This window comes from Prionailurus bengalensis, chromosome A3 (genome assembly GCF_016509475.1).
Source record: "Prionailurus bengalensis isolate Pbe53 chromosome A3, Fcat_Pben_1.1_paternal_pri, whole genome shotgun sequence".
In the NCBI taxonomy this organism is placed as follows: Eukaryota; Metazoa; Chordata; class Mammalia; order Carnivora; family Felidae; genus Prionailurus; species Prionailurus bengalensis.
In genome coordinates this window covers 60,029,290-60,055,905 of record NC_057354.1, presented here as the reverse complement: position 1 = coordinate 60,055,905, position 26,616 = coordinate 60,029,290, and the positions used below count along the sequence as shown (strand labels likewise).

At 40.0% G+C, this 26,616-nt stretch overlaps 1 protein-coding gene across 1 annotated transcript in view; it reads right to left on the bottom strand.

The window, feature by feature from the left end:
- The window catches only part of AFF3 (AF4/FMR2 family member 3), a 530,066-nt gene that overhangs the window by 268,750 nt on the left and 234,700 nt on the right, over positions 1 to 26,616 (bottom strand). The window contains exon 6 of the mRNA XM_043603159.1: positions 14,428 to 14,475. Within this exon, the coding sequence (XP_043459094.1) occupies positions 14,428 to 14,475 (48 nt within the window). The remainder of the gene's footprint in view (positions 1 to 14,427; positions 14,476 to 26,616) is intronic.

Sequence of the window (26,616 nt, the reverse complement as noted above, 5' to 3'; positions counted from 1 at the left end):
TGCAGAAGAACCCAGAGTGTGAAGGCATATTACTCGTAACTAGTTTACACATGAATATACACTTGAGATCAATTCCTAAAGAACCATCAGCGGTATTTCTATGCTCACTGTGCATCCCTCATGCCACATGGCATGTACCAATCCTCAATCTAACTCCTTACAGACTCTTTGCAGCTTCTTACCACCGTGGCAACAGATGCAGCCATCATGTATCCCTTTGTTTCCTCAAGACTATAAGAAAAAAGTGGTACAGATGCGAGAGTCTTGATGTATCCCCACAAGAAGAATTTGCTCAGTCTTCTGTTTTGAAAATATTCATAGTTTTAAAAAAAATTGCACTGCATTACATTTACAAGCTTGGGCTCCGGAGACCTGAGTTTAAATCCTAACCACGTCTCCTAGTTACTCTCTACATCTCCACTGCCTCTTCTGTAAAATGGGGATGACAGCATATAGGATCACTGTGACGATTAAAAGGGGTAATAGATATTAAGGGCACGGTTAACCATCCATACATGTTAAGCGTTGCTGTTATGATACTTTCTGATGCTTTAAGCCATGGAATTCACTCTAGTCCAAGGAGCTATTCAAATCCTGCACCTTAAATACAGGGAGGCTATGATGCAATATTGATTTGATCAGCTCTTCATCATTTTCAGTGTCCAAGGTCTAGCACATGTCCCTCGAGGAACGATGAGTTTTCCCAGTGCTTCTAGCACACTGGGGGTGGGGGAGAGGACAGGGGAAGGGAATGCATCTTTAAAATGTTCAAATCAAAATTACTGCTCATCTGATTTCCTAAACATTTGTTCTAATTCACCAAATATTTTGCTCACTGCCTTTTCTTTTCATCTTCCTCCATTTGCATGTGCTTTGCTTTTGATGTGGCACACACTTTAAAAATACATTATTAAGCAGACAAGCATGTCACCCCTGGAGCTAGCACTCTGTCCCCTGCTTATTCTTAACAAATCTCCTTTTGTGTTCTTTTGTGCTGAAGTGATTAATCATTTCAACTATTCAAGGGTTGCTGATGATCTTTCTAGATGATGCCAGCTACAATGACCCCTCCTCCCCCACCATTTACACCACTTTAAACATGTTAGGAATCTGCTTCGGAGTCTTTATTCATATCACAGTGGGCTCCTCATTTCATACAACAATAACGAACTAGCCTCCAAAAGAACTCCGTGTTCATTTTTTTGTCTTTTTCCAGAGTCTGGGATTGGGATGGGTATGAAGAGGCTGGTGAGAGACGACGGTGAATAAACAAGTAAACAGGAAGTTAGAAAGTCAGAATGATAAATGCATATTTTGCAGACTAGAGGAGAGGTTTTTATCTCACTGTCTGGAAAGAACCTGTTGCACTTCATTTCCTGTGCAATACCATCTTCTTCATTGCATGTGGCTCAGTTTTCTTACCTTCCTTGCCTCTTTCTCCCTAGTTATATGCAATGGGATTTTCAAATGGCTTTTGTAGTTCGAGTTGAGTCTCAGAATTACCAGGGTCTTAATATGTAATTTGGTTTCCAGAGAAGCAGCCTGGGTAGGTTTTCAGGGATTGGTCAGTTTTTAGTAGCTGTTACTAACATTTTTAGCTATATTTAAAGGTTCTATTTTGAAAAGCCTATTCTTCACTCCTCCAGCCCACCTCCCAATATACACCACTAAACTGAATTCAAAAACGTGTTTAAAAATGGGCCAAAAATACTGTTAGGTCACAAGTTATTGCCAGGGGAGGGAAGACTAAAATGATTCATAAAAATGTGTGGATATAAGTATTTTGATAATAATAAAGCATCTCAGGGTAATTTAAAAAGAAATATGTACTCTACGTACAGAAGTAAATCTTTATTTGAGACTACTAAAAAGATATTTACAAGTAGCTGAGGATAGAGTTTTAAATTATTATATAATACATCAATAATAAGCCTGCTGATCTTAAGATTTTTGATCAAATCTCAGAAGCCTAATCAATGTTCATAAATATTTTGTTTAAAAAATAACATGAAATCTTTAATATTTTTAATTCCACACAACCACATATCTCTAATTATTTAGAATTACAACACAAAAATAAGCCACTAAAATAAAAACCTTGTACTGAAAAACCTGTAATAATAAACAGTGAACTGCCATAACTGGTCATAACTTCTATGATGTCCTAAGAAATTCAGGGAGAGAAAAAGATACACATCCTCAAAAACAGGCACATCTTTTTAGTGGGAGGAGAGAGAGAGGGAAGAAAATAAAGCCGCTACTGTTGGCATGTGACAATTGTTCCAAACCTGATAACTGGAGACACAGGAAGAGGTGTATGTTTCCTGATTTATCATCAGAAACTGAAGTTGTTTAGAAAAACAGTATTTGGTGGAGGGCTGATCTCTGGAGAGTAAAGGTATGAGCAGTGGTACTGAACACAGCACTTCTCCAGAACTTCTGAGATATAAGTAGGCCCAGGAATGGTACTATGTGCAAATGGGACAACATACACATGCAAAACCTAGTTAATGCAGGAGGCTAAAGAATGTCGATGCTGGGTCACCTATTCTGAAATTACGGGCTGTGTGGACAGCTTTGAAAATCTGAACAAAACAAGATGCCCATAAATATGGGAGCACATTCTAAAAGTTATGCAAAATATCTGAGTTCCGGTCTCTATTTTTATTTGTTTGTTTGCTTGCTTGCTTATTCATTCATTCATTCATTCATTCATTCATTCAAAATGCTTATTTATTTTAACAGGGGGAGGGGCAGAGAGAGAGGGAGAGAGAGAGAATCCAAGCAGGCTTCTCACTCTGTGGAGCCCGATGTGGGACACAATCTCATGACCATGAGATCATGACCTTAGCTAAAATCAAGTGTCGGATGGTTAACCAACTGAGCCACCTGTGGGAGTGCCCCCAATTCCTACATTTAAAAAACACTTACATTGCATTGCATCCAACTACCATAAAAACAAAATAATTGCACACCTACAGATCCAATTTCTCCAAACTTATAAAACAACATATAAATGAAATGGAAAAAAAATTAGGTTTCTAAGTTTTATCAGGTTATGCTGATCTAAATAATTTTGAATAAAAGAACTATAGAAAATGTCTTATTTAAAATATATGATTAATATCTAGAGAGATGGTCTAATTTTTCAAGGCCCTTATCTCTTTAATCTGCAAATTATCATCTTCTATTTTAGAAGTTATTTTCAACTTCTCTCTGTGGGTACAATAGTAATTTGTAGCAAATTTTTAATTTCACACCCCATAATTTGAAAAAGTAACAGAAAACACTCTGTGTAGTTTTCATGATTAAAAATACAATTTTAAAATGTATATCTTGAGTTGATCGCTTTGGGTAGATGTGTTTTAATTGTTCTAAGAACTGCTTTCCACAGAGCATATTAGCAGTGGAAATAGCTTTGACTTTCAGCCCTTGATTCTATGAGCAGCAACATGGTAATTAACCAAATTATCCCTGCAAATTTATTATCTTGATTTCTTCAACTTGTACATTATACTCATTATCTATCAAAATGAAAAACTCAGTCTCATGAAAGATAATCAGAACATAAGCAGCAGATACGAAGGTCTGAGCTCTCCCGATGTGTATGCCAGCAAAAGCTGCCGGACTCCTTTTCACTTCCAACCCTTGGGAGTTAAGAGGTGAGTTTTCATCTCTCTTGCATTTGTGATAATTGTAGAATGCATCCTAAAGCTCCCAGATCACACAACAGTCTTGGCTGTCCTTGGAGAACTGATGTTTTAGGGGCATAGCACCTCAACATTTTTTGTTGCAGGATTGGAAGGACAAGGTGGAGGGCAGGAACAGACATTGAGTAAAACGTCAAAGTCATTCATTCATTATTATCCACCCATATATTCAGTATTTATTAAACATGCATTATGTGACAGTCATTTTGACAGCCCCAGGGGATAGACAGTAACAGCCTAATGCGGGATAAGAAAGACCATTGTGACTCAAGGTAATAAGTGAAGTGATAAGAATAAACGATAGCTTTCCTGGGGAATACAGAATAGGAGCCTCTAACTCAGACTCTGGGAATCAGGAAGGCTTCCTGGAGGGAGTGACATCTCAAGGTAGGCTTGGAAGATAAGCAGGAAAACAGTGGAATCTGGGGGGAGAGGTAGACAGAGCATGCTCTGTGGGTACAGAAGAACATGAGATAAGCCCAGAGGTGAGGGAGAGGTGCTGACGTTACTCTAGCAGAAGTGGGGTAGAGAGTGTGGGATGGGCAGTAGCCAAAGATAAGGCTGGAATGTGATACAGGACTAGGATTTGTGTGGCTCTACAGACCACATCTAGGAATCTGACTCTGTCCTGAACCCAGAGGGGAGCCACCAAAATGTTTTTAAAGCAAACATGCTTTGGAAAGCAGATTCCTCCTACACTGGGGGAGCTGAGTGGAGGCAGCTGGTAGGCAGGTGGCCAGGGAGGAGGTCTATGGAACAATCTAGGTGGGAAAGGATGATGGACTGAACAAGGAGGGCAGCACAGGGATGGAAAGAAGCAGACCTAGTTGAGGGAGATTCATGAGACAGACTGACAGACTGGGTATAGAACCGAATGTGGCAAGTGTGGATAGGAGAATCCAATGGCTTGCGAAGCCAGGTGGATGAGGATAACCCCTGCTGGAGGAAGAATCAGCAGAGGTATGGGGTGGCATTAGTGTGGAGGGGTCCATGACACATATAAGTGGAGCTGGACAGATGAGTATGAGACTCAGGAAACAGAGCTGGGCTCGAGATACACACTTAACACCCATCATGGCACAAATATTACCAGAAGCTGGAGAAACTGTAGCCTGTGAGAAGAAAAAAGAGCTAGGACAGAAGTCCTAGGAATACTAACACATATGAGATAAAGGTAGTTGCAGGAAGAGAGGTCCATGGAGACCAAGAAGAAATGGACCACCAATTGGGAATAAACCCAAGAGGGTGTGGTGAGAGATGCTAAGGCCTGAGCATTTTAAAGTGGAATGTGCAGTCAGCACATTGAATACCCCCCAAAAGATCATACTGGGAATGGTCTCTGAGCTTAGTGGGAAGCTATCCTGGACCGTTGACCCTGGTATAATGGTTTCAGAGGAGTGGATGGGGAGAAACTGGACAGCGGTGGGTTGATAAGAAAGTGGAGCTGAAGGCACATAGGGACTTTTGCCAGGGGAGTCTACCGAAAAAGGGAAGAGCCACAAGGAGTACAGATTTGAAGAAACTCTTTTCCAAAGATGGAAAGAATGTGTACATATTTACCCTGAGGACAAGACACTACAATAGATGGGGGCTGGAGGGCACTTGTCAGCTCTTGAGTTGGCTGCAGTAGTGAATGGGACTCCAAAGCACAGGCAGAGGGATTGGCCAGAAGTCAGGAAAGAGGGAAGGAGGGGTAGGTGAGATTCAGGTAAGTTTCCAGGTCTGTCAGAAGGTCAGAATGTGGGAAGTCTGGCAAGGCAGAGTCTAGGCCTATTTTGTTCACTGCAGTACCCCCAGTGCCTAGGACAGAGGCTGGCAAATTGGCCAGTGAAGCAAGCAGGACGAGGGCTTCATGCTAATAGCATCTATTTCCTGAGTTCCAGAGAAGGTGGAGCTCCTGCTGAGGCAGGAAGGAGATGCAGATGTCAGAGGTGTGGAGCAAGGGGAATGGCTTGGCTAAGCCAGATCAACCTCATTCTTGGGGATGAAAAAGTCTTACTCTCTATGTATAAATCGCAGATACATGTACCATCCATAGATGTACAATATATTTGTGGTATTAGAATTTTGTTGAGTAGCGATTAGGAAGAGTGTCTTGTAAGATTCCTTAGAAGAGGATAATGAGAAAAAATTGAGGAACACTGACTGGGCAAAGGTGGAGAGACTGCAGGACACCTAGAGCACCAATGCCTGGTGAAGACCACATTGACAGTGAGCTCTAGTGGGAGCAAATCACTGTTTAAGGGAAATAGCACAGGCCAGCTAATGTGATCCTGCCCTGGAAGTAGGATTCAGCATAAATGAGAGGTCACAACTGGTTGGGTGCCTAGAGGGGTCCATGATCCAGCCCCAGAGTTGGCTGCTAGAGAAAAGGTTTCACTGCTCCATCCCAGAAGTCCTGGAGGGACTCAGGGCTGATATAGGCTCTGAGAGCGGACAAGGGACCAAGCACGATGGTGCCCTGCTAATGGAGGGGCACGTCCACAGAGGGACCCTCCTCAAAGGAGGGCAATGCCTCACACATGGCTGTGCCAGTCACAGGCTAAAATTGGCAAGCTCTCTGGGGGAAAGATGGCCATGCCCTTATGGAATCTTGATGGGGTGGAAACAGTAGGAAGAGGTCTTCAGTGACTTGTATTCAAGAACGTGTTTGCAACAACCAGCTGCCTGAGAGAATTTCTAAGTCAGAGAGAGAGAAGCATAAAATGTAGGGTAGAGGTGAAGAAGGTCACAGGACTCTTTATGCCAGAAACTTCCTGACACAAAGGTTACACGCATGCATATATACATACATCACCCTCCAAAAATACTTTTACAAACAAGGAGAATCTTATTTGTCTGCACATTTTAAGTACTAATATCACTTTGGCTAATATTTTAATGTTTTTGTGCTTTAAAAAAATTTTTTTTTCGGGGCGCCTGGGTGGCGCAGTCGGTTAAGCGTCCGACTTCAGCCAGGTCACGATCTCGCGGTTCGTGAGTTCGAGCCCCACATCAGGCTCTGGGCTGATGGCTCAGAGCCTGGAGCCTGTTTCTGATTCTGTGTCTCCCTCTCTCTCTGACCCTCCCCCGTTCATGCTCTGTCTCTCTCTGTCCCAAAAATAAATAAAAAAACGTTGAAAAAAAAATTAAAAAAAAAAAATTAAAAAAAATTTTTTTTCTTAATGTTTATTTATTTTTGAGAGAGAGAGACAGAGCATGAGCAGGGATGGGGAAGAGAGAGAGGGAGACACAGAATCTGAAGCAGGCTCCAGGCTCTGAGCTGTCAGCACTGAGCCCGAGACGGGGCTCGAACCCACGAACTGTGAGATCATGACTGCAGCTGAAGTTGGACGCTCAACAAACTGAGCCACCCAGGTGCCCCTGTTTTTGTGCTTTTTAATTAGCACTCTGAAATATTCCTTATAAAAGGACCTAAAATAAAAATTATATAAATAATTATCCGTTTTGATTTTTGGTAAGGTTTTCAAAGTCCAATGAACACATATGCTTATATTATACTTAAGCACAGAAATAGGAAAGAAAAAATAAAATTGCATTCGTTCTGTTAGGTAAATTTAGCAAAGGACATGAAGCAAATTAAATGGCTAGCACTAAATAGTAGCACTGTACTGCTGAACAACAGCACTTAAGGGAACCAAAGATTAAAAATAAATATGTTCTTTGGGAACTTATACATTTGAAAGTATTATCAGACATCATAATCTGTGTCTTGGTATTTTCTGTAAGTAAAACAAAAAACACATTGCAATGGTAAACTTCATTCTTGGATAAAGATAAGAATTTGCAAGCTTTGCTCTATGTGATCCAATAAGGTTAAGCACTTATTTTTCTGGAAATCATAACTCGCTGAAATACAAAGAAGCAAAATACCGTGAGGTGCTGTGAAAAGCTGAGCGGCATGGATGGGTGACACCGTATAATCCAATGGACCACATATACTCTGACAGTCGACCGCAGTCTCTGCTTCTGTCCCACCCTCCTACACTCCCATGTTGCTGGGGTAGGACTCTGCAAAGCACCTTTCAGAGGAGCTGTTTGTTTTCTTCCCCACATTCTCTCCCTTATTCTATAAGCATCTGGTCCCTTTTGCATGTTTTACAAGTGTTTAAAAGCACAGAGTAAATCTACCACTTGTTGAGTGACATTCAATCTCTTCATTTCTTTGATCTCTTGATGTACCTTATAAGGCAAGAGCAACAGAACACTTACAAAATCAAGTATTTTTAATCTTCTGGTCCTCTAATATAATGCTGAGACTCTCCAAATATCTTCCTGAGAAACTGAAACTGGGTCTTTGACCTTGCCTGAAGCCCAGCTCTTCATGCATTCTGGCTGGCTGACACATTTCCCTTGCACATCTCTTAGTCTTTACCAGCCTGGGTACAGCAGGAGGCACACAGCACCATTAGTTTCCATGACACCCATGGCATCTAGGTTTTGTTAACATGCCATTTGTGTTATCTCCTCTTTTTTTCAGTCAGCACCTTCATAGTAAAATATTGACAAACACCCATGAAAAGATATCAGCTGAAGTATCAGAATTCATTCTTGACTGTCAGAGCAGAAAGTATATTCCTACATGCCTCTAGCTACATGGGCTGGTAACATTCCTTTGGGCTTCTATCCCCATGGTTCTGTAAATGGTAATTTTGTAATTTCTAATGGTATGCATCAGAACAAGACAGGTAAACACAGAAAGGCAAAGCCCTTTGTGCCCAACAGGAGCTTCTGGACCTCTGAGGTTCCTCTGGCCATCATCCCAAAATCTCTGGGCTCAGAGCAAATTCTGATTTAGAGCGGTCTCTTGCCTCACGTGTGTTAGAAACTGAACACCTCTAGAGTCATCGCAAAGTCTACAGAGTGTAGCCAAGTGGCCCTGAAACATTGGAGCAGGTCAATGGATACTCCTCACAGGTACAAAAATACCCTTGGCAAGCAGAAATGGAGTCATTTAAGTAGGGTTTGTGGTTTTGGCCAAAAGGACTAGCATAATAACATCTCTTAAAAATGCATCTATGGTTATAAAATAAAATATAAATTGTGGTATTTCTGTCTCTATCCATTCAGATGATCAAATATGAAAAGAATAATCAAAACAAAACACTACCAAACAATAATTCATCTTGGACAAGACTTGTAGGTTTTGTCTGGTCAATTTCTCTAGGCCTACATCAAGTTTACTTTTGCTTTGATTTTATTTCACTACAACAAGTAATGGGATGTATTAATGGGGCTCCTGAAAAGCTATACATGGACTGATTTTGCCATTTGTGGGCTTCATTTTGTCACTAACAAAATCTTTACTGTTTGAAACAAATGAAATAATTAATAAAGGAAAGAGCATGAGTTAAAAAAAAGCCCATCTGGCTCTGTGCTGACAGCTCAGAGCCTGGAGCCTGTTTCAGATTCTGTGTCTCCCTCTCTCTCTGACCCTCCCCCGATCATGCTCTGTCTCTCTCTGTCTCAAAAATAAATAAACGTTAAAAAAAAAAAAGCCCATCTGGTCTAAAGCAGGGGAGATTGGACTGAGGTCCATTTTTTCAAATGACCCAAATAGGTCACTTAAAACAAGTTGTCTGTTTGTTCTCTATTTTTTCTGTAGAGTGGCTAATATATTTTCATTAAATGTAGACTTTTAAGCACAAGGTTTGTCTTGGCCCACCATGAGGGTCTGAACATGTCAGGGGGCCACAATAATGTGCACGTCATACAATGGTGCTTTCAATGCTTTCCTCACTCACAGATCTCCCAGAATCAAAACCAAAAATCTTGTCCAGCAGGCTCCTTAACTTTCTAGGAAAGGAGTTTCCTTTTGGGCTAGAAGTTGTTCAACTGTAGTGTCAAGAAATTGATGTGGGTCTCCAGAATTCAAACAAGTACCAGTTACCCTTTTCCTACCAACAGAAATGCAACTCTATGTAAATATTCACTATAAAGATTTCTATGAAGTTGGAACTGAATTAGTGACTAAAGATGAAAACTAAGAAGATAATTGGCTCTGATGTTATGTGGAAATTGTCTCTAAATTCATCCTTTGAGCCCAAACCAGAATCTCAATCATTGGTTTCTTTATTAGGAAGGCTCACCACGCTATGAGTAGTACTCCTCAACAACTCCATCTAAAGCGGTCTTGCATAAAATTTGTGCATCCCAGATTCCAGCCCTGCACAACCCCATTAAGTTGTAAACGGATTTTATTTGCTGAACAAATGTTAATGCCATTCTACGTTAATGGATAATGCTACAGAAAGCACCTAAGTATTACAGCACTGGAACCTTTAAGAATGAAATATAGTGTAACTTAAAAAACTGTCTCTTACAAACATATGTCAGCCATGAGGGTTCCTAGCTTGTGTCGCCCATCTTCCTAGAACTCAGTTATAATTTCTCCCTTGGTTAACTGAATTTTGCAATAATACACAGATTTATTAGGTCCCAGGGTTAAAATTCTCTGAGTAAGAGTAAAAAATAATTACACTTTAGAATATAATGTAATATTCAAATGGCTTGAAAACAGTCACCTCAGCAAAAATAAGAGAGAGGAAAGGAAGAAGAAGTTTAAAGATGAGGTTGATAACGTTGGCCATAAAACCTCTGTGAGTTCAAGTGCACAAATGCATGATCTGGCACTTCCGAATCATAAACACGTGGAAATGGGAAACCTCCCTTTCATGGCAAAATGCCTGAGTGGTTTCATTATTGAGCCAGGGGGACTTCTTCATTTAAATAAGAAAGCTTGATAGATAAGATAGAGAGGGTGCTGGTGCCAGACTGTGCTCATTAAAATCCCAGCTCTACTACTTTCTAGTTGTATGACTTTGGGCAAGCTGTGTTTAACTTCCTTTTTCTGTAAAATGGGGATGTTAACAGTGCCTGACTCATGGGGCATCTGTGATGGTTAAATGAGTTAACACAAGCAAGAAACTGAGAACAGTTCCTCGTTTGTAATAAATGTTCCACAAATGTTAGCTCTTCATCATTTGGTACCTGTTATTATCTATAGGATTGATTGCAGATGGAAAGGCCCTGAATGGGAACCATGGCCTTTCCTCATAAAAGTTCTTTCAACTCACTGATGCTACATTCTCAGTTTTCTCTTGTCTGGATGCTGCCCCCTCTACTCCACAGAAACAGCATGCAATAAAACCACTGATGAGCTTTTTGTTGTCCAATCCATAGAGTGGTTTTCAATTCTTGTCTCTCTTCTCCCCTCAGAAATCCTGTACACTGTTGAGCTTGAAACTCTCTTTCCCTGGATTCTGGGACTTTCCATGGCCATTATTACTCCTCGACTTCCTGAGTCATGCCCTCTTACTTTTCATTTGCAAGGGGATCCTACTCTCCCTGACCCTTACACGTTTGAATTTCAGCTTTCATTGCCTCTCGGTCTCTCCTCTCTCTGGGTAGATTAACCTATTTCTGTGCTTTTATTACCAACAAAATTAGCCTGCAGCTTTAGACCTCTGTTCTGAGCCCCAGACGGATGTATGCTCATCTACATTCTCCATGTTTACTGGATTGCCTCAAAGGTAGTTCAAACTCAACATGTCAGAAAATTAATTATTTCATCTCTCCCCCTCAAACCAGCATCTCCTTCAATGTTTCCATGCCCGTGGGTGCCCCACCAAGCATCTCTCATCTGGACAGCTGCAACAGCCTCTCCTCTTTCTTCTTCCCCTTCTCCTCTCAATCCATTCCACAAAGCAGTCAGAGTAGAGTGTCTAAACAGCTAATCTGATAACGTTACTCTGGCTCAGCTCCTTCACTGGCTCCCCTACACATATCTTAAACATGACTGAGAAGAAACAGCCCTACCTGGCTTCTCCTGCCTAGTTTTCCCACCTACACTCTAGCCACTCTGGGCTCACTGCCCTTTGTGGGTCCCTAACTAGCCAAACTATTCCTGTTCCTCTGCTGGCAGCCTCAACATTTTTCTCCTATACCAATTTTCTATTCAAACTCCAACTATTGGTCCAAATGTTGCTTCCTCATGAAAGACCTAAAATTAGAGTCACCCTGAGTATTCGTCACAATTAATATTAGACATTTATTTATAAGATTACAAATAAAACTTAGTATCTATATCTTCCAGCACATCACTGGTTTCAAAAGGGTCATGTCTGTTTGGCCTGCTATTGTTCTCCCTGTACCTCCCACATGGAAAGGACATGCTAACACTTGTTAAACGAATATCTCAATTTTCATTATTTTAAGGCGCCTTTATGACCTGCTCATTCTCCACAATAAGAGAGAGAGATGGCTATAAGTACCAAGTACCTTGGTGACCTGGACCACATTAGGTTTACCTCGCTGATCATAAGGGGAGAGAAAGTGACAAGGAAAACTGGGCTCCATAAAGACTACCTATCCATGGGAACCCACTGCTTTTAAGCCAATACGTCATGCCCATGATTTAGAGTAAACGGAATCTGTTTGTGAGCTATCACAATGATATTCTTCCTTCTCCCTTGGAGGATTCTTTCCTTCCTTCAGTTATTTATTTATTCATTCAACAAGATCCTGATTCTCAATTCCAGACATGGGGCCATGGTGTGGGAGGAATACTGACATCTGGCAGATACACAATAAATACAATAAGCTGTAACAGAGAAGGCCTCCTGTGCTTGTGTTTGGAAGAGAGGACATGCTTAGGACAAGTGGGGAAGACAGCCCTGAAGAATGACTGGTGTGAGCGAGGCAGAGGACAGCCAGGAAAACATTCCAGGCAAAACTGGGAATACTGGCATGATCATCTAGGAGCTCCCTCAGCAACAACTAAGGCTACTAACACCACAGGTTGACAGGTGAGGACAGAGAAAAGGCCCACCTGGACAACACCAGCACCACTATCACCTCTGTTTCCTCTGACCCTATACTATCTCCCATCCTGGACCACTCATCATGGGCTCTAGGAAGATCAGAACATTAAAGAGAGCTCAGCTATCTTCTGATGAGTTCATCATCTCCACTGCCCTTTGCACATGCTTACAAATCAATGATCTGGTTGGTCCAGACTTTCCCTTTTGTTCCATGACTGATTTCAGGAAGGCTGTGGCTGTGGCAGTGCCAGTGCCAGTGGAATATGAGGGGCAATATCAGGAAGCAGGAGTGGGATGAGGGGGTATAAGGCTTTCTTCAGCCCTCTTCTGAAAAAAAAAAATGCCTTAAACCTCTTGACGGCAGCATTCAGTTTAAGTGAATTTTATGTTACCTAAACTATACCGTTTTGGTGTGTGAATTGCTCAAGCCTGTATTCACACTTTAAGCCTTGTTTGGAGTGCGGCAAAGAAAGGTCAAATGACAGATTTCTACCATAACCTCAGAAAAGATAAGAAAGGATAAGAAGGGGTCGGATTTTAAAAATAGTGAAATCAAAGGAGACATGTGTACTGCTATTAGCATTTTGCTGACATAAATACCATAACCAATCAAAGGAAGATGGCTTTATCACTGAATATTTGGATTCCAAACGTAAAAGTATGTCAAAAGAGAAATAGGACAAGTATATCAGCACTTCACACTATTTGTTGTTTAATCTGAAACAAAGCTCCAGGTTAGAGATAATACAGATATAAAATACAATATGTATTTTATTTAACATATATTAAATGCCAGAAATGAAGCTACCCACTTTGACAACTGTTTTCTATATTAATCTCTGCCAGAAAAACAAAAATCATTACGAACTCAACAGATCAAACTTCAATTAATTATTTTGGTTAACTTGAGAGTTAAAAGGTTTATGAAATAATGCTTTCCAGGAAGAAAAAAAATCTGCCTCTGAAAACAATGTGATGATTAATGTAAATTTTTAAACCAAATAATTATATTACTGTCATTCATTAGCAATTCAAGAAAAAGTGTGTAGGATGTCCAAAAGTTAGAAACATATTCAAATAAAGATTTTTTCTTTATAGGGAATTGCCATCCCATCTGGTCTAATTTGTCTTGGTGTTTTTCCCAGTGTAATATCAGCTTTTTGAGAATGTAAATTATTAGGTCACTCCCCTGAATAAATATGAGTGAAGAAAAAATATGGGTTGAAGATGACATCCTGATTACAAGTTTGAATACTCAAGAAAACACTAATATGGCAGGAGAGCCCAGCTTAAGTGAATCTGGGTGTGAAACTGGTTCATGGAGGGTATCTACTAGAGATGATGATGATGATGATGATGATGATGATGATGAAAAGGACAGTGTCAGACAGTAATAGGCAAAAACGGTAAGATGCAAAACAATATGGAAATAAATTTTCAGACAGTGAGCATCACCTCTTTGTCAGAGTGCTTCTGATTCTAATTAAGTTTAGGAGAAAACTAACAAGGCAACCCTTGCCTGACTGGGAAGTAAGGACTATTAAAGGATGCTTTTAAATAGTAGGCTGACAAATGGGGGCATCCAAATGTAAGCACAACGATATTTTTCATCTCAACTCTGTTCCTCTGTCTCCCAGCTGATCACTTTAATACAGTGTCACCTCAGCCTGTACAAAGGCACTGGGTTGATGTGTAACTCCTAGATTTCTAAAAGAAGAATTGCTTTTGTAAAGCGGCATTTGGACAGCTTATATGATTGCCTTCAGAAAAGGTAAACCTCAAACAAGAAGCAAACAATAGGCTCCTTGGACAACACAGCCACATGCCTCCTTCTATTTGGGATCTAGTCCAACCAATTGGTAAGATTTGTAAAAAGAAAAAAAAAATCTCCTTACCCGAATTATTTCTTCAACACAGCTGTTTGTGTCTCCAGATCTACTCTCCTGAAAGCAAAGGGGGAAAAAAAACACAACAGAATTAGGCCTGAGAGCACAGATTTATGGTTACAAAGAAAAGATGACACATAAGCTTCTAAACTTGAGCTTGGACTGGGGATGCCTGAAGTGGGGCTTACTGATGAGCTCCTTTCCTTTATGGGGCAGCACGAGTCATGGCTATGACTGCTCCCCTCCCCTCTGTGGCACAGTGGACAGGTCAGCCAGGAGCACTGCATACACCTGAGTTTTAGCTCGGGGCCCTCCAGTCATGGCCATGCTTGGCAGGGCAGGCTTCTGGGAGGATAGCAGCCGACAGACAGGTATGAGCTCTTCACCTTGGGCTCTACCAATGTGTGGAAATGTGGCCTCCACTGCAAAAGTGGAACCAGTTCACCTACCAAATACATGCAATGGCTTTGCCGAGTCCAGTGGCTTGCTAAGGCTTAAGTAAAAGTCTGTCCCCACTTTTTACGTAAAAGTCTGGTAGTTCCACCATCCTCAAAGCCCAGATTTACTGGTTTGATGAGCAGAAAATTGAAAGACCAAAAGGAGAAATATCCTCTCAACATTCGCACAGCATGCTGGGTGTCATACTCCACAGCCACTTGTTCTGTGACCCACACTGCCCTGTGCTGTGGAGATGTTAAGGACTCTGAGGAATGGTGGATTCAGGTCAGAGCCGACACTGGGGAGCATTTTAAGTTCCAGAAATGCTGTGTGGTTACTGCTGGTTCCATAGCTCAGAGCGCAGGAAGTGGTATGGTGGGGACATGAAAGCAGCATCTGCTGGTAGAAGTGCCCACTGTGGTCTCAGGGAGCCACTTTCCCTGGCCTTTTAATTCAACAAGGCTGTCCACAGTTCAGCGTGACATTCTAGAACGAGGCTGTCTTCATAGTCTTCTCCAAACCCGCTCTCCAATCCTCTTCACAGTTCTCTCTCCATCAGGGAAGCAAATGTGCCCCTTCCTGGGTTTCCTGGTTAATTCCAAGTCGCCCTGTAGATAACAGGTCAACCAGGACTTCCTCAGAGCAGCCGTAGCTAAGCCTGGAGTACTCATCCTCAGCCGCATTTACTTCTTCAGAGCACTCATCACACTCAGTAACTAGCTATTTCATGATACTTCCTCCCCACAGAACATACACTCCACAAATTCAGGGGGTCTGGGTCTTTCAGCTGTGCTTCACATTGTCCTGAGGATGCGCAGTAAATGTTGGCTAGTGGACACTGTATGAAGAAATGAATGAACCTACTTCCTGTAGTCTTAGAAATATGAGGAGTACCATAATTGGCTCCAAGATTTGGGAATATTGCAAAGGCTTGCCAAAGAGCACACCTTTGTACCCTAACCACCCCTGTGTGTGCCACCTCACCCCCTTCACCTGGTGGAAGAGCATTCTGTTTGAAATATTCTACCCTTCATACTGGGTAAGGAGGCAGAGTGAATGAAGATATGGGAAGCTTGAAAAGGTCCCACACATGATTGAGAGAGAGAATTTGTCCAGGTCCCCTAATGGAGGCCCATAAAGTTTACATGACTTGCCCCTTGCCACATAACAGCAGTGCCTGGACCAGACATAGGACGCCTGACTCTCAATCACGTACATTTTCACTTCCAGAAACTTTCCCCAGTCCCAAAGCTGTGTTTGAAATATAATCTGTTAAAAAAAAAAAAAAAAAGAAATACAATCTGTTGGCAAATCTGAGTTCATTTGTCAAAGGTATTTCATTACCAGGGTTTCTACAAGGTTTATATAAGTTTAGAAATTTCTTGTGTGTGTGTGTCTGTGTGTGTGTGTGCATGCGCGCGTGTGCATGCATACATGCATGTGGTAAAATATGCAAAATATGAAATTTGCCATTTTAAACCATTTTTTAAAGTTTTTATTTATTTTTGAGAGAGAGAGACAGACAGAGCATGAGCAGAGGAGGGGCAAGACAGAGGAAGACACAGAACTCAGAGCAGGCTCCAGGCATTAAGCTGTCAGCACAGAGCCCGACGCAGTGCTTGAACTCACGAACTGTGAGATCATGACCTGAGCTGAAGTCTGAGGCTTAACTGACTGAGCCATCCAGGCGCCCCCATTTTAAACCATTTTAAAGTGTATAATTTACTGGCATTCAATACAGTCACAATGCCACCACTATCTAGTTCTATAAGTTTTTCATAACCCTGAATGGAGTCCCCATGCCTCTTGAACAGGAACTCCCCATTCTTCTCTCCCCAGCCCCTGATAACCACTACTTTCTGTCTTGATGGATCCTTCTAGTCTGGATATTTCATGTAAATGGAATCATAAAATATGTAGTCTTTTATGTCTGGCTGGTTTCACTTAGAATAATGTTTTCAAGTTTTCAAGGTTCCTCATTTTTTTTTTAATTTATTTATTTGGCTGGGGAGGGGCAGAGATAGAAGGAGAGAGAAAATCACAAGCAGGCTCCATGCTATCAGTGTGGAGCCTGATGTGGGGCTCAATCCCACAAACCATGAGATCATGACCTGAGCCAAAATCTAGAGTCAGATGCACAGCTGACTGAGCCACCCAGGCGCCCTGGTTCCTCTGTGTTATAGCATGTATCATACTTCATTCTTTTTTATGGCTGAATAATATTCCACTGTATGGATATACCACATTTTGTTTATCTATTTGTAAATTGATGGGCATTTTGATATTTCCACTTTGGCTATTGTGATATCACTTCTATAAACATCCATGAACAAATTTTTGTTTCAATGTCTGCTTTCAGTTTTTTGGGGTATATAATTAGGAATTGAATTAGTAGGTCATATGGCAATCCTACGCTTAGCTTGTTGAGGAACTGCCAAATTGTTTTCCATACTAGCTGTACTATTTTATATTCCCATCAGCAATGTATGAAGGTTCTAATTTCTCCAATTCCTCACAAATACTTGTTTATTTCTGGTTTTGCATTGTTTTGTTTTTGTTAGGACCCATCCTACTGGGTATAAAATGGTATCTCATTACAGGTTTGATATGCATTTTCCTAATGACTATTGGTGTTGAGCATCTTTACATGTGCATGTTGGTCATCTGCATATCTTCTTTGGAAAAATGTCCTTTGCCCACTTTTTAACTGTTTGTGTGTGTGTGTGTGTGTGTGTGTGTGTGTGTGTGTGTCTTCCTATTGTTTGTTGTAAGAGTTCTTTATGTATTCTGGATCCTTGACCCTTATCAGATATATGATTTGCACATCTTTTCTTGCATTCTATGGGGTGTATGTTCACTCTCTTGGTAGTTCATGGATGTACATAATTTTTAGTTTTGATGAAGTTCATTTTATCTTTCTTGCCTTTATTCCTTTGCTTTTGGTGTCATATATAAGAAACCACTGCTGAATCCAAGGTTCTGAAAGATGTACCCCTGTTATTTTTAAGAGTTTTTCAGTTAGTTTTTATATTTAGGTCTTTAATCTAATAGTTTGAGAACTTTTAGGTAAGGTTAATTTCCTTATGGGTTATTTGGTAATTTTTAGTTAAAATAGGAACATTCTCTTTGTATAAATTACTTCATGCTGGTTCATCACTAAAAGATTAATAACAAAAAGCATAAGGCACAGCCACTGTTGCTCACAGTGCAAGAACACAACATACATGTCTATTACTATAAATCAAGAAAAAATAGTCTTAAAAAGCATGACAGGTTAGGAGACCCAAATGCTTTTAATAATATTTCATTATCTTTTCCTACACGCATCCCTCCTGTTTACCCAAAAGTTCCAGTTTGGTGACACACATCTAATAACTCCCTCCCCAGTGCCTTATCCTAGGACTGCTCTGGAAACTTCACCATTCTAACACTCCAATCCAACTGGATCAAAGAGCTCTTGTTTGAACCCGCCCCAAACCTACTTCCTTTCCAGGGCAGCCTCAGGCAATCATCATAGAGTCTGTAGGGAACAGTCTCAGTCCGGCCAGGGCTCAATGGTGTTTGGAACAATCTCCTTTGGAATTCAGCAGTGGGGATAAATGATCTCAACTGGAAAACCTGTCTTCAAACTTACAACCATTTCTCTTATTCTACTTCTAAGTCCCAACTCTTTTCTACTGCATAACATACTGGCAGAGTAAATGCTAAGTTCTCACGTAACTTTCTATTTTCCACCTTAAAATGATCAATCAAGAAAAACTTGACTTCATGTTTACTTGGTAGACTCACCCAGATACACAACATAGTAAAAACATTCTTCAAATTAAACTTTGGGTTGATTCCTTAAACTACAATTCCCTTGAATACCACACTTTAATTTCATTTCAAGTGATTTATATAAATGACAGGTTGCTCTTATGGGTATTTCTCCCTGTAATCCTATAAATTTCTACTATCCTATTCTTTAAAAAAAATTTTTTTTTCAACGTTTATTTATTTTTGGGACAGAGAGACAGAGCATGAACGGGGGATGGGCAGAGAGAGAGGGAGACACAGAATCGGAAACAGGCTCCAGGCTCTGAGCCATCAGCCCAGAGCCTGACGCAGGGCTCGAACTCACGGACCGCGAGATCGTGACCTGGCTGAAGTCGGATGCTTAACCAACTGCGCCACCCAGGCGCCCCTCTACTATCCTATTCTAAAAAGGGAATTCACTGAGAGAGAAATACAGTACAGATGCCTGTTCAAATACGTCCTTCATCCCTGTAGATGGAGTATGTAAGATTATTACACTGGGTCCTCCCAATGACTGCTCCAACCATGAGTTTTGATGGTCTGGACAGACATCAGGTCTTTCCCTACTAGGAAAGACCCTTATTAAAGCTGAGAAATTACCAGGACTGAAGTCAGGACAAACAACTTCAAATAACAGTGTCAGGAAGCCCTGGGCTTAAATGACAGTATGGAGAGTATTTGGCAGAAATCTTGGGCCTCCTCTGGAACATTTATTACTCCTGGAAACACCTAGGGACCTAAGAAGAGTACCACATTGAATCGGAATCTCTAGGATCCCATCTTGGTTGGAGTGGGTCTGTGAGGCAGAGTACTGTAGAAAGTTTGAATTGGGAGGAACCTTAGAGCTCATTTTAGGCCAACTCAGTGATTTTAACAGATGGAGAAACTGTGGCCCAGAGAAGTGAAAGACTTTGCCCAAAGTCATTCTGGCAGGAAGGGGCAGTCAAGATAGAACCCACACCCATTTCTTCAACACCAGTTCAGTGCATTTTCTACTATGTCATCTGTCTCTGTAAGATCAGTCCTTAAAACTGGTACAATTTGAGGTCACTGTCATGCTTGAAGTACAGAAATAAAAGAATCTGAAGAGTATTTGGGTAAATTCCCATGCTGCACATTATCCAACACTTAGTCACTCTGTGGCTTACTAACCTCCAACATCACATGCATAGACCAAAGGGGGAAGAGACAGAAGAGAAAGTGGACAGAAAGGGTTAAAACCACAAACCCTTCTGTGACATTGACAGATTGGAGACAAGCTTTTGTGTCCCCTGAAATTGAAAGACAGAATCCCACCTCTTCTTTTCCAAATACACAAAAGGGGGTAAGCAGGTAGGATTGGGGTGAGTAGAGGGTGAGGGTTTGGGGGAGACTGGAGGGCCTTTCACTTTCTTGACGTCTTTCTCAAATCTGGTTTCAGCTGCAGTTGGGTACTTTGATTATATTTACGTTTTCAAAACTTTCAGTGTTTATGAACCAGATTAAAACATGCATGTAATTTACATCTCTAAATTTGTGTTTATATTTTTCACAATAAAGTTATTGCTTTCCCTGGAAAGGTACCCACTGAGAAGAAGGACTGCACAATGCACATTTTAATTACTCTCTATTTTTTTTTAAGGGTTTGTAGCTGTTGTTTCATGCTGAGTTGCTGAGCTGTTGCTCCATATTTACTGCGACTTTGATGAACCCACCCCATTTCCTATCATTACATTTTGAAATCTGTCATAACAGTCTCACCTCACTGAACCTCCAACTAAACTTCAATTAAAAGCTAGCAACCCCAGCTGATTCTCCTGCTCTACAGCCTTGTCTATCACGTTCCTTTTTCACAGAACTGCTTTCCTCAAATCCTACCACTTAAAAATACACACCACACACTCTGCCAGGGAAATGTAAGGAGCTAAGCTGTGGGAAAGTAGAGCTGGAGAAATAGCCAGGAGCATCCTATCAGTGAGAGCAGAAGTCCCTAATTACCATGCCAAGCACAGAGCCCTGGAAGAAGCAAGCAAGGCTTAAGGAGAAAAGGCTTGATCAAATCAGTGGGAAATGGCATTTCGCTGCATAGATGAAGCTGCACACGTCCTATTTTCAAAAATAGTTTAACTCTTCATCAGACATATTTAAGATGGAACTTTCATTCTAAAATAAAGCTACTTTAAAATCACGATGCCTTTGCTTGTCTGCAAGCACTCAAAAGGCCCTCAAGCATTTAGAAATTGTTTATCACATGCACACTCTTCAATACTTCTACAGAAGTATTTTTAAATAAGCCTTACTATTCTTGATTTACAGAAAAACTAAGTTACAAAGAAATTAGGTGTGTGCCATCCATGCCACCAAAGCAGTGGAGAGGATGTAAGCTCAAATTCAGGGATCATAATTCTATGGGAAGCTCATCCACTGGCTGTAACCCAGCCTCACCTGAGGCCAGTGTCACATGCGGACAGGGAGGCAGCTGGCCAGTTCTCTTTCGAATTTAACCTGTCTTACACCCAACCTAACTCCTTCCCTTTTGAGGGCTACACTCTGCTCCCACCCACGCTAAAAACCCACTTCATCCCTCTTCAGTCCCTTTTTATCTCCTGAATCTGCTCTTTTGCTCTGCCACTCACATCCATCCCTTCCTCTCTGATTCTACTGTTACATCATCATTGAGACATTTATATACTGAGAGGAAATATAAGCAAAAAGAGAAATAAGAAAAGAAAGATGTACAAAGGTATATATAAAAATGCAAACAAAGTGAGGGCTGATGGTGGCAATACTAATATCAACTAAAGGATGGTTCATAGAAAATAAAATAAAATAAAACAACTGAAGAGCACAATACAGAATGAGGAAAAAAATAGCCCAGGCAGTAACAGAGCATCAAAATAAGGCATGCTAGGAAAAAGGCAGAGAAATAGAATTATTATGGTTGGAAGTATTTAATCCACCCTTATCATTCCTAAATAGACAAAGGATGCTGTATCCTCCTCCAAAAGAAACTATACAAAGGGAGAGAAAAATTTAAAAATTAACTAAAATGAATAAGGCTGAATTGTTAGGTACTGTCCCAGTGTTTCAAGCACACATGAGACAGTTACCAAAGTGGCAATTGCTGTAGTAGTCATATATTGAGCTACGATAGGATGAAAAAAATTCCAAAAAAGTAGTTGTTTTATAGCCCAGACTCTTTAACCACAAGTTATCAAAACAATGAAGCTATAGGGGCGCCTGGGTGGCTCAGTCCGTTGGGCATCCAAATTCGGCTCGGGTCATGATCTAGCAGTCCGTGAGTTCGAGCCCCGCATCGGACTCTGTGCTGACAGCTCAGAGCCTGGAACCTGTTTCAGATTCTGTGTCTCCCTCTCTCTGACCCTCCCCCGTTCATGCTCTGTCTCTCTCTGTCTCAAAAATAAATAAATGTTAAAAAAAAATTAAAAGAAAAACAATGAAGCTATAAATTAAACACTGTATAGACATAAAAACCTTCTAGAATTCTTAGAATAAAACAAATATCACACACTTATAAATAAGTCTTTATAGTTACAGAAAAATAATATTAAAATACTGCCAAACAAAATTATGGGATACCCCAAAATATTCTTAGAGAAAAATTCACACACTAACAAAATTACACTATGTTTTGAGAGAAAATTTAGGTGCTAGGCAATCAATTAAAAATTTAAAATCAAGAGAGATATAAAAGGGAGAAAATAACACATAGGGAAAACCAATGAAATATTTATAACATGAAAAATCAGTAGAGTTTACAAAGCCAGAATATAATTTATTGAAACAAAAATAAAACATACCACCCAAACAATAATAGAAAGTCACTTAAAAATCTGTTCAATAAAAAGAAAGCCCAGGGGGCGCCTGGGTGGCTCAGTCGGTTGAGCGTCCAACTTCGGCTCAGGTCATGATCTCGTTGTCTGTGAGTTCAAGCCCCAGGTCAGGCTCTGTGCTGACAGCTCAGAGCCTGGAGCCTGCTTCAGATTCTTTGTCTCCCTCTCTCTCTGCCCCTCCCTTGCTTAAAACATTTAAAAAATGAATAAATAAAAAGAAAGCCCAAATAAACATAATTTGATATAAGAAGAAGATAAAATATATGGAAGGGATTGTAAGAAGATATTGATATTGATATTAAAAAAGAATACAATACTAAAACTGAAAATTTTTGATGAAATTAGCAACTTTCCGGGGAAAAAAAGGATTTAAATAAAGAAAAGAGACTGGACTTATACCCCTGAGAATGCAGATTAAATTTAAAATTATCTTCAAATATGGCTTCAAATCAGATAGTTTTAAAGTGAAGTATTTCCAACTTCCAAGGGAAACTAATTCCATATATTTTCTTTTCCAGAGTAGACAGTAATGTAAAGTTATGAGTGATTTTATTAAATTAGTATAAAAACCTAATATAAGAGAATAATCAATATCTCTTATGAAGATAAATATAAAATTCTCAACAGATTATTAGTAAATATAATTCAATAAAATGTCACAATAATTAGTGGGATTCTGGGGAATGCAAAATGGTTTAATATTTAATATTAGGGCCCTTTTAAAGTACTGTATCAGTAAGGAAAACATGTAAAACTGGGATTATCTCCACCTATAGATGTTTGATCATATACTTAGAAAAATCCAAAAGAGTTTACCGGGAATCTTATTAAAAAGGGAAGTTAAAAAGTATTGGGTACAGAGGCGCCTGGGTGGCTCAGTCAATTAAACAGCCAACTCCTGATTTCGGTTTAGGACATGATTGCATGGCTGGTGAGATCCAGCCCCAAGTTGAGCTCTACGCTGACAGCATGGAGTCTGCTTGGGATTCTCTCTCTCTCTTTCTCTCTGCCCCTCCCCAGTGTGCTCGCTTGCTCTCTTGCTCGCTCTCTCTCTCTCTCAAAATAAATAAATAAATAAATAAATAAATAAATAAATAAATAAATAAACAAATAAACTTTAAAAAAAGTGCTGGATATAAACTAAGGAGCTCAATAGCTCTTCTGTGTAGCAGTATGAAAAAAATCCCATCCACAATATCAAGAAAAATAGATGAGGAAGAAACTTCAAAGAAATGTTTAAAACCCATAAGAAAAATCTTCAGAATTCTAAAATTTACAAAAAAGACCTGAAAGGGACCAAGCTAGACCTCTCAAATCTAATACCCAATACAAAGCCAAATAAATATATCAAGAGAAACAAACCACAAACTGCATTAAACTTAAGAAAATTGAGATGAAAGTCACATAACATAAAATCAACTGCATTACAGTATACAATTTGGTGGCATTTAGTATATATATCTAGTACACAATATTGTGAATCACAATCACCTCTAATTCCAAAACATTTCTATCAGTACAAAGTAAAATGCTGTACCCAACTAAGCAGTTTCTCCCCATTCCCCTTCACATTAGCTATTTATTTATTTATTTATTTTTAAAAGTTTATTTATTTATTTTGAGAGAGAGAGGGGGAGGGACGGGACAGAGAGAGAGGCAAAGAGAGAACCCTGCGCAGGGTCCGCACTATCAGTGCAGAGCCCTACCCAGGACTGGATCTCACGAACTGTGAGATCATGACTTGAGCCAAAATCAAGAGTAGGATGTTTAACTGACTGAGCCACCCAGATGCCCCCACATTAGCTTTTTAAATATGATTATATTGTACTAACAAATACTTAACTGAAAAGAACAGAATGAGGAAACTGTTGATAAATAAGTAGATTTTACAGTGGATATGGTATCTCTCATTTATGTGTTTATGACCAGTTCCCAGCAGAGTACTTTGTACAATGTGTAGTAGGTGCTTGATGATGTTTGTTGAATGAAGTAATAAATAAAAGGCCAATATATTTTTTATAAGAGACTCTTAAAAATTAAAGTGTCATACTTTATAAGTAATAGGGCTGATCATCTACATTACAAAGGGATGTCTTTGCTTTACCTGTCTCACCCCTCCCAAATAAATTGCCAGAGTTATCTTAAAGACAAATTCTTAGAACATCAACATGTATTTACTTCATTAAAATTAAGCTTATACACATTACTGCAAAAACCATTAGCAAGTTATGTGACTTCCCTAATCTCCATACTGGTATCTGTATTAGGCTCCTATCAACAGGCAGTATGATTAAAGAGTTAATAATTGATTTTCTATCAAATTCTTAGACATAGGACAAGGTCTTTCAATTATGATATTATTTTTATAATGAAAATTAGTAACCTCAATCAAAGCTTGTAGTTAAACGTGCATTTCATCTTCAGAAAGTTAAATGGTCTGTCAGTGCACTGACCTTGTCAAATATCTATTGATGGCATAAAGAGATCAGAACCAGAGACGGTAGTTTTACATCTTGATCACTGATTGATATTGAGTGCTTTTCCACAGGGTCATGTCTCAATAAAGTGCCTGAATAGTGTATAGCAAAGCTGTCTTCCACTGTCCTGTCAAAGCTGGGTAAAGAAACCACATAACAGTAGTAGTGAACACGTGCTTTCCACTTATAATCTGACATTGACAGGAACACTTCAAGACCTCTGTGTTCTTTCTTCTAAAATTGTGCAGTCATTACTCTGAGCGAGAGGAAGACCACACAGGCACAGGCAAGTGACAGTGCTGACGTTATTAACCCTCACACAATAGGCAGACTTCAGTGAGATTTCGGAAATGTGCCATTTCCTTTTCAACATTTTTCTGAATCTTGTCCTGTACCCTATCTATATAATCTAATAACAAACCAGGTGTTTTCTGTAGGTAGAAGGAGGTTTGCTGATAGGGCATCCCTATAACATTATCTGTTCTCCTTTTAAAAAAAAATATATTTATTTTTGAGACAGAGAGAGAGAGACAGAGAGAGAGCATAAATGAGAGAGGGACAGACAGAGAGAGGTAGACACAGAATCTGAAGCACAGTCCCAGCTCCTAGCTGTCAGAGCAGAGCCCGAGGTGGGGCTTGAACCCATGAACCGTGAGATCGTGACCTGAGTCAAAATTGATGCTTAACCAACTGAGCCACCCAGGCGCCTCTCTTTTGTTTTCTTAAATGATGGAGGAAAACATACAGGAGAAGACAAATTTGACTGTCATTTATGGTTGGAACATGGTTTTCTTTTCCAATCATGGAATTCTGAACACAAAAGCTTATAAGATGGAGAGTAATATGATATGGCTGAAGAAATTAGCCAATGAAAGATACTTATGGACTACTGTAAGTGGTAGAAGTGGCCTTATGTATTTAACAATATTCTGTTTGGCACATTCTATTAAGTTTACTTATGTACTTGGATAAAAGAAATAAAGGAAAGATTCACAAGTAACTCTTAATATGTCACGTTTCTTCATGAATCTTTCTCCATGATCATCTCACCTTTACCCAAGGTCTCAGGTCTGGCTGACCCCCAGAATAAAGTTCATTACTTCTGTGCTTGACATCAACTGCTTCTGTGTATGCTGTCTGAGGAGATATGCTGTAAATAAAAGCTGAATGAAGAAATTCATCTGAAAATGAGGCTGACCTGAGAGGTGGGAGCAGGCAGCATTGAAAAGCATGAGTGAGAAACTGGTACATATTTCTATTGGCTGGTGAGGAATTTTTAATACTCAAAGTTTTATATTTTTCAGAAAAAATCTACCTACAATGCCATACTTAAAGATTTTCTTTTTTCACTTGTGTGAATTTACAGCATTTTTATTCTGTATTCTGCTAATGTGGCTTTAACTGTTACTCTTGGAAAATATTTGCAGGCTATTGGAAGGAGATCTGTCATAACAGCAATGGGTTTTATCTTTTCCCTTCCACTCCTAGAAAATACTCAGTTCCTTCAAAACCTGTATTTGTGCCCCAAGGTAAGACAGAGTGAGTTTATTCGCCTGTGGAACTTGGTGTACCTGGGGCTGAACCTGGGTATTAATCCACACATCTGCCTTTCTGCTATCAGGGCAGGGCTCAGAAGGCCCCTGGAAATGCCCATT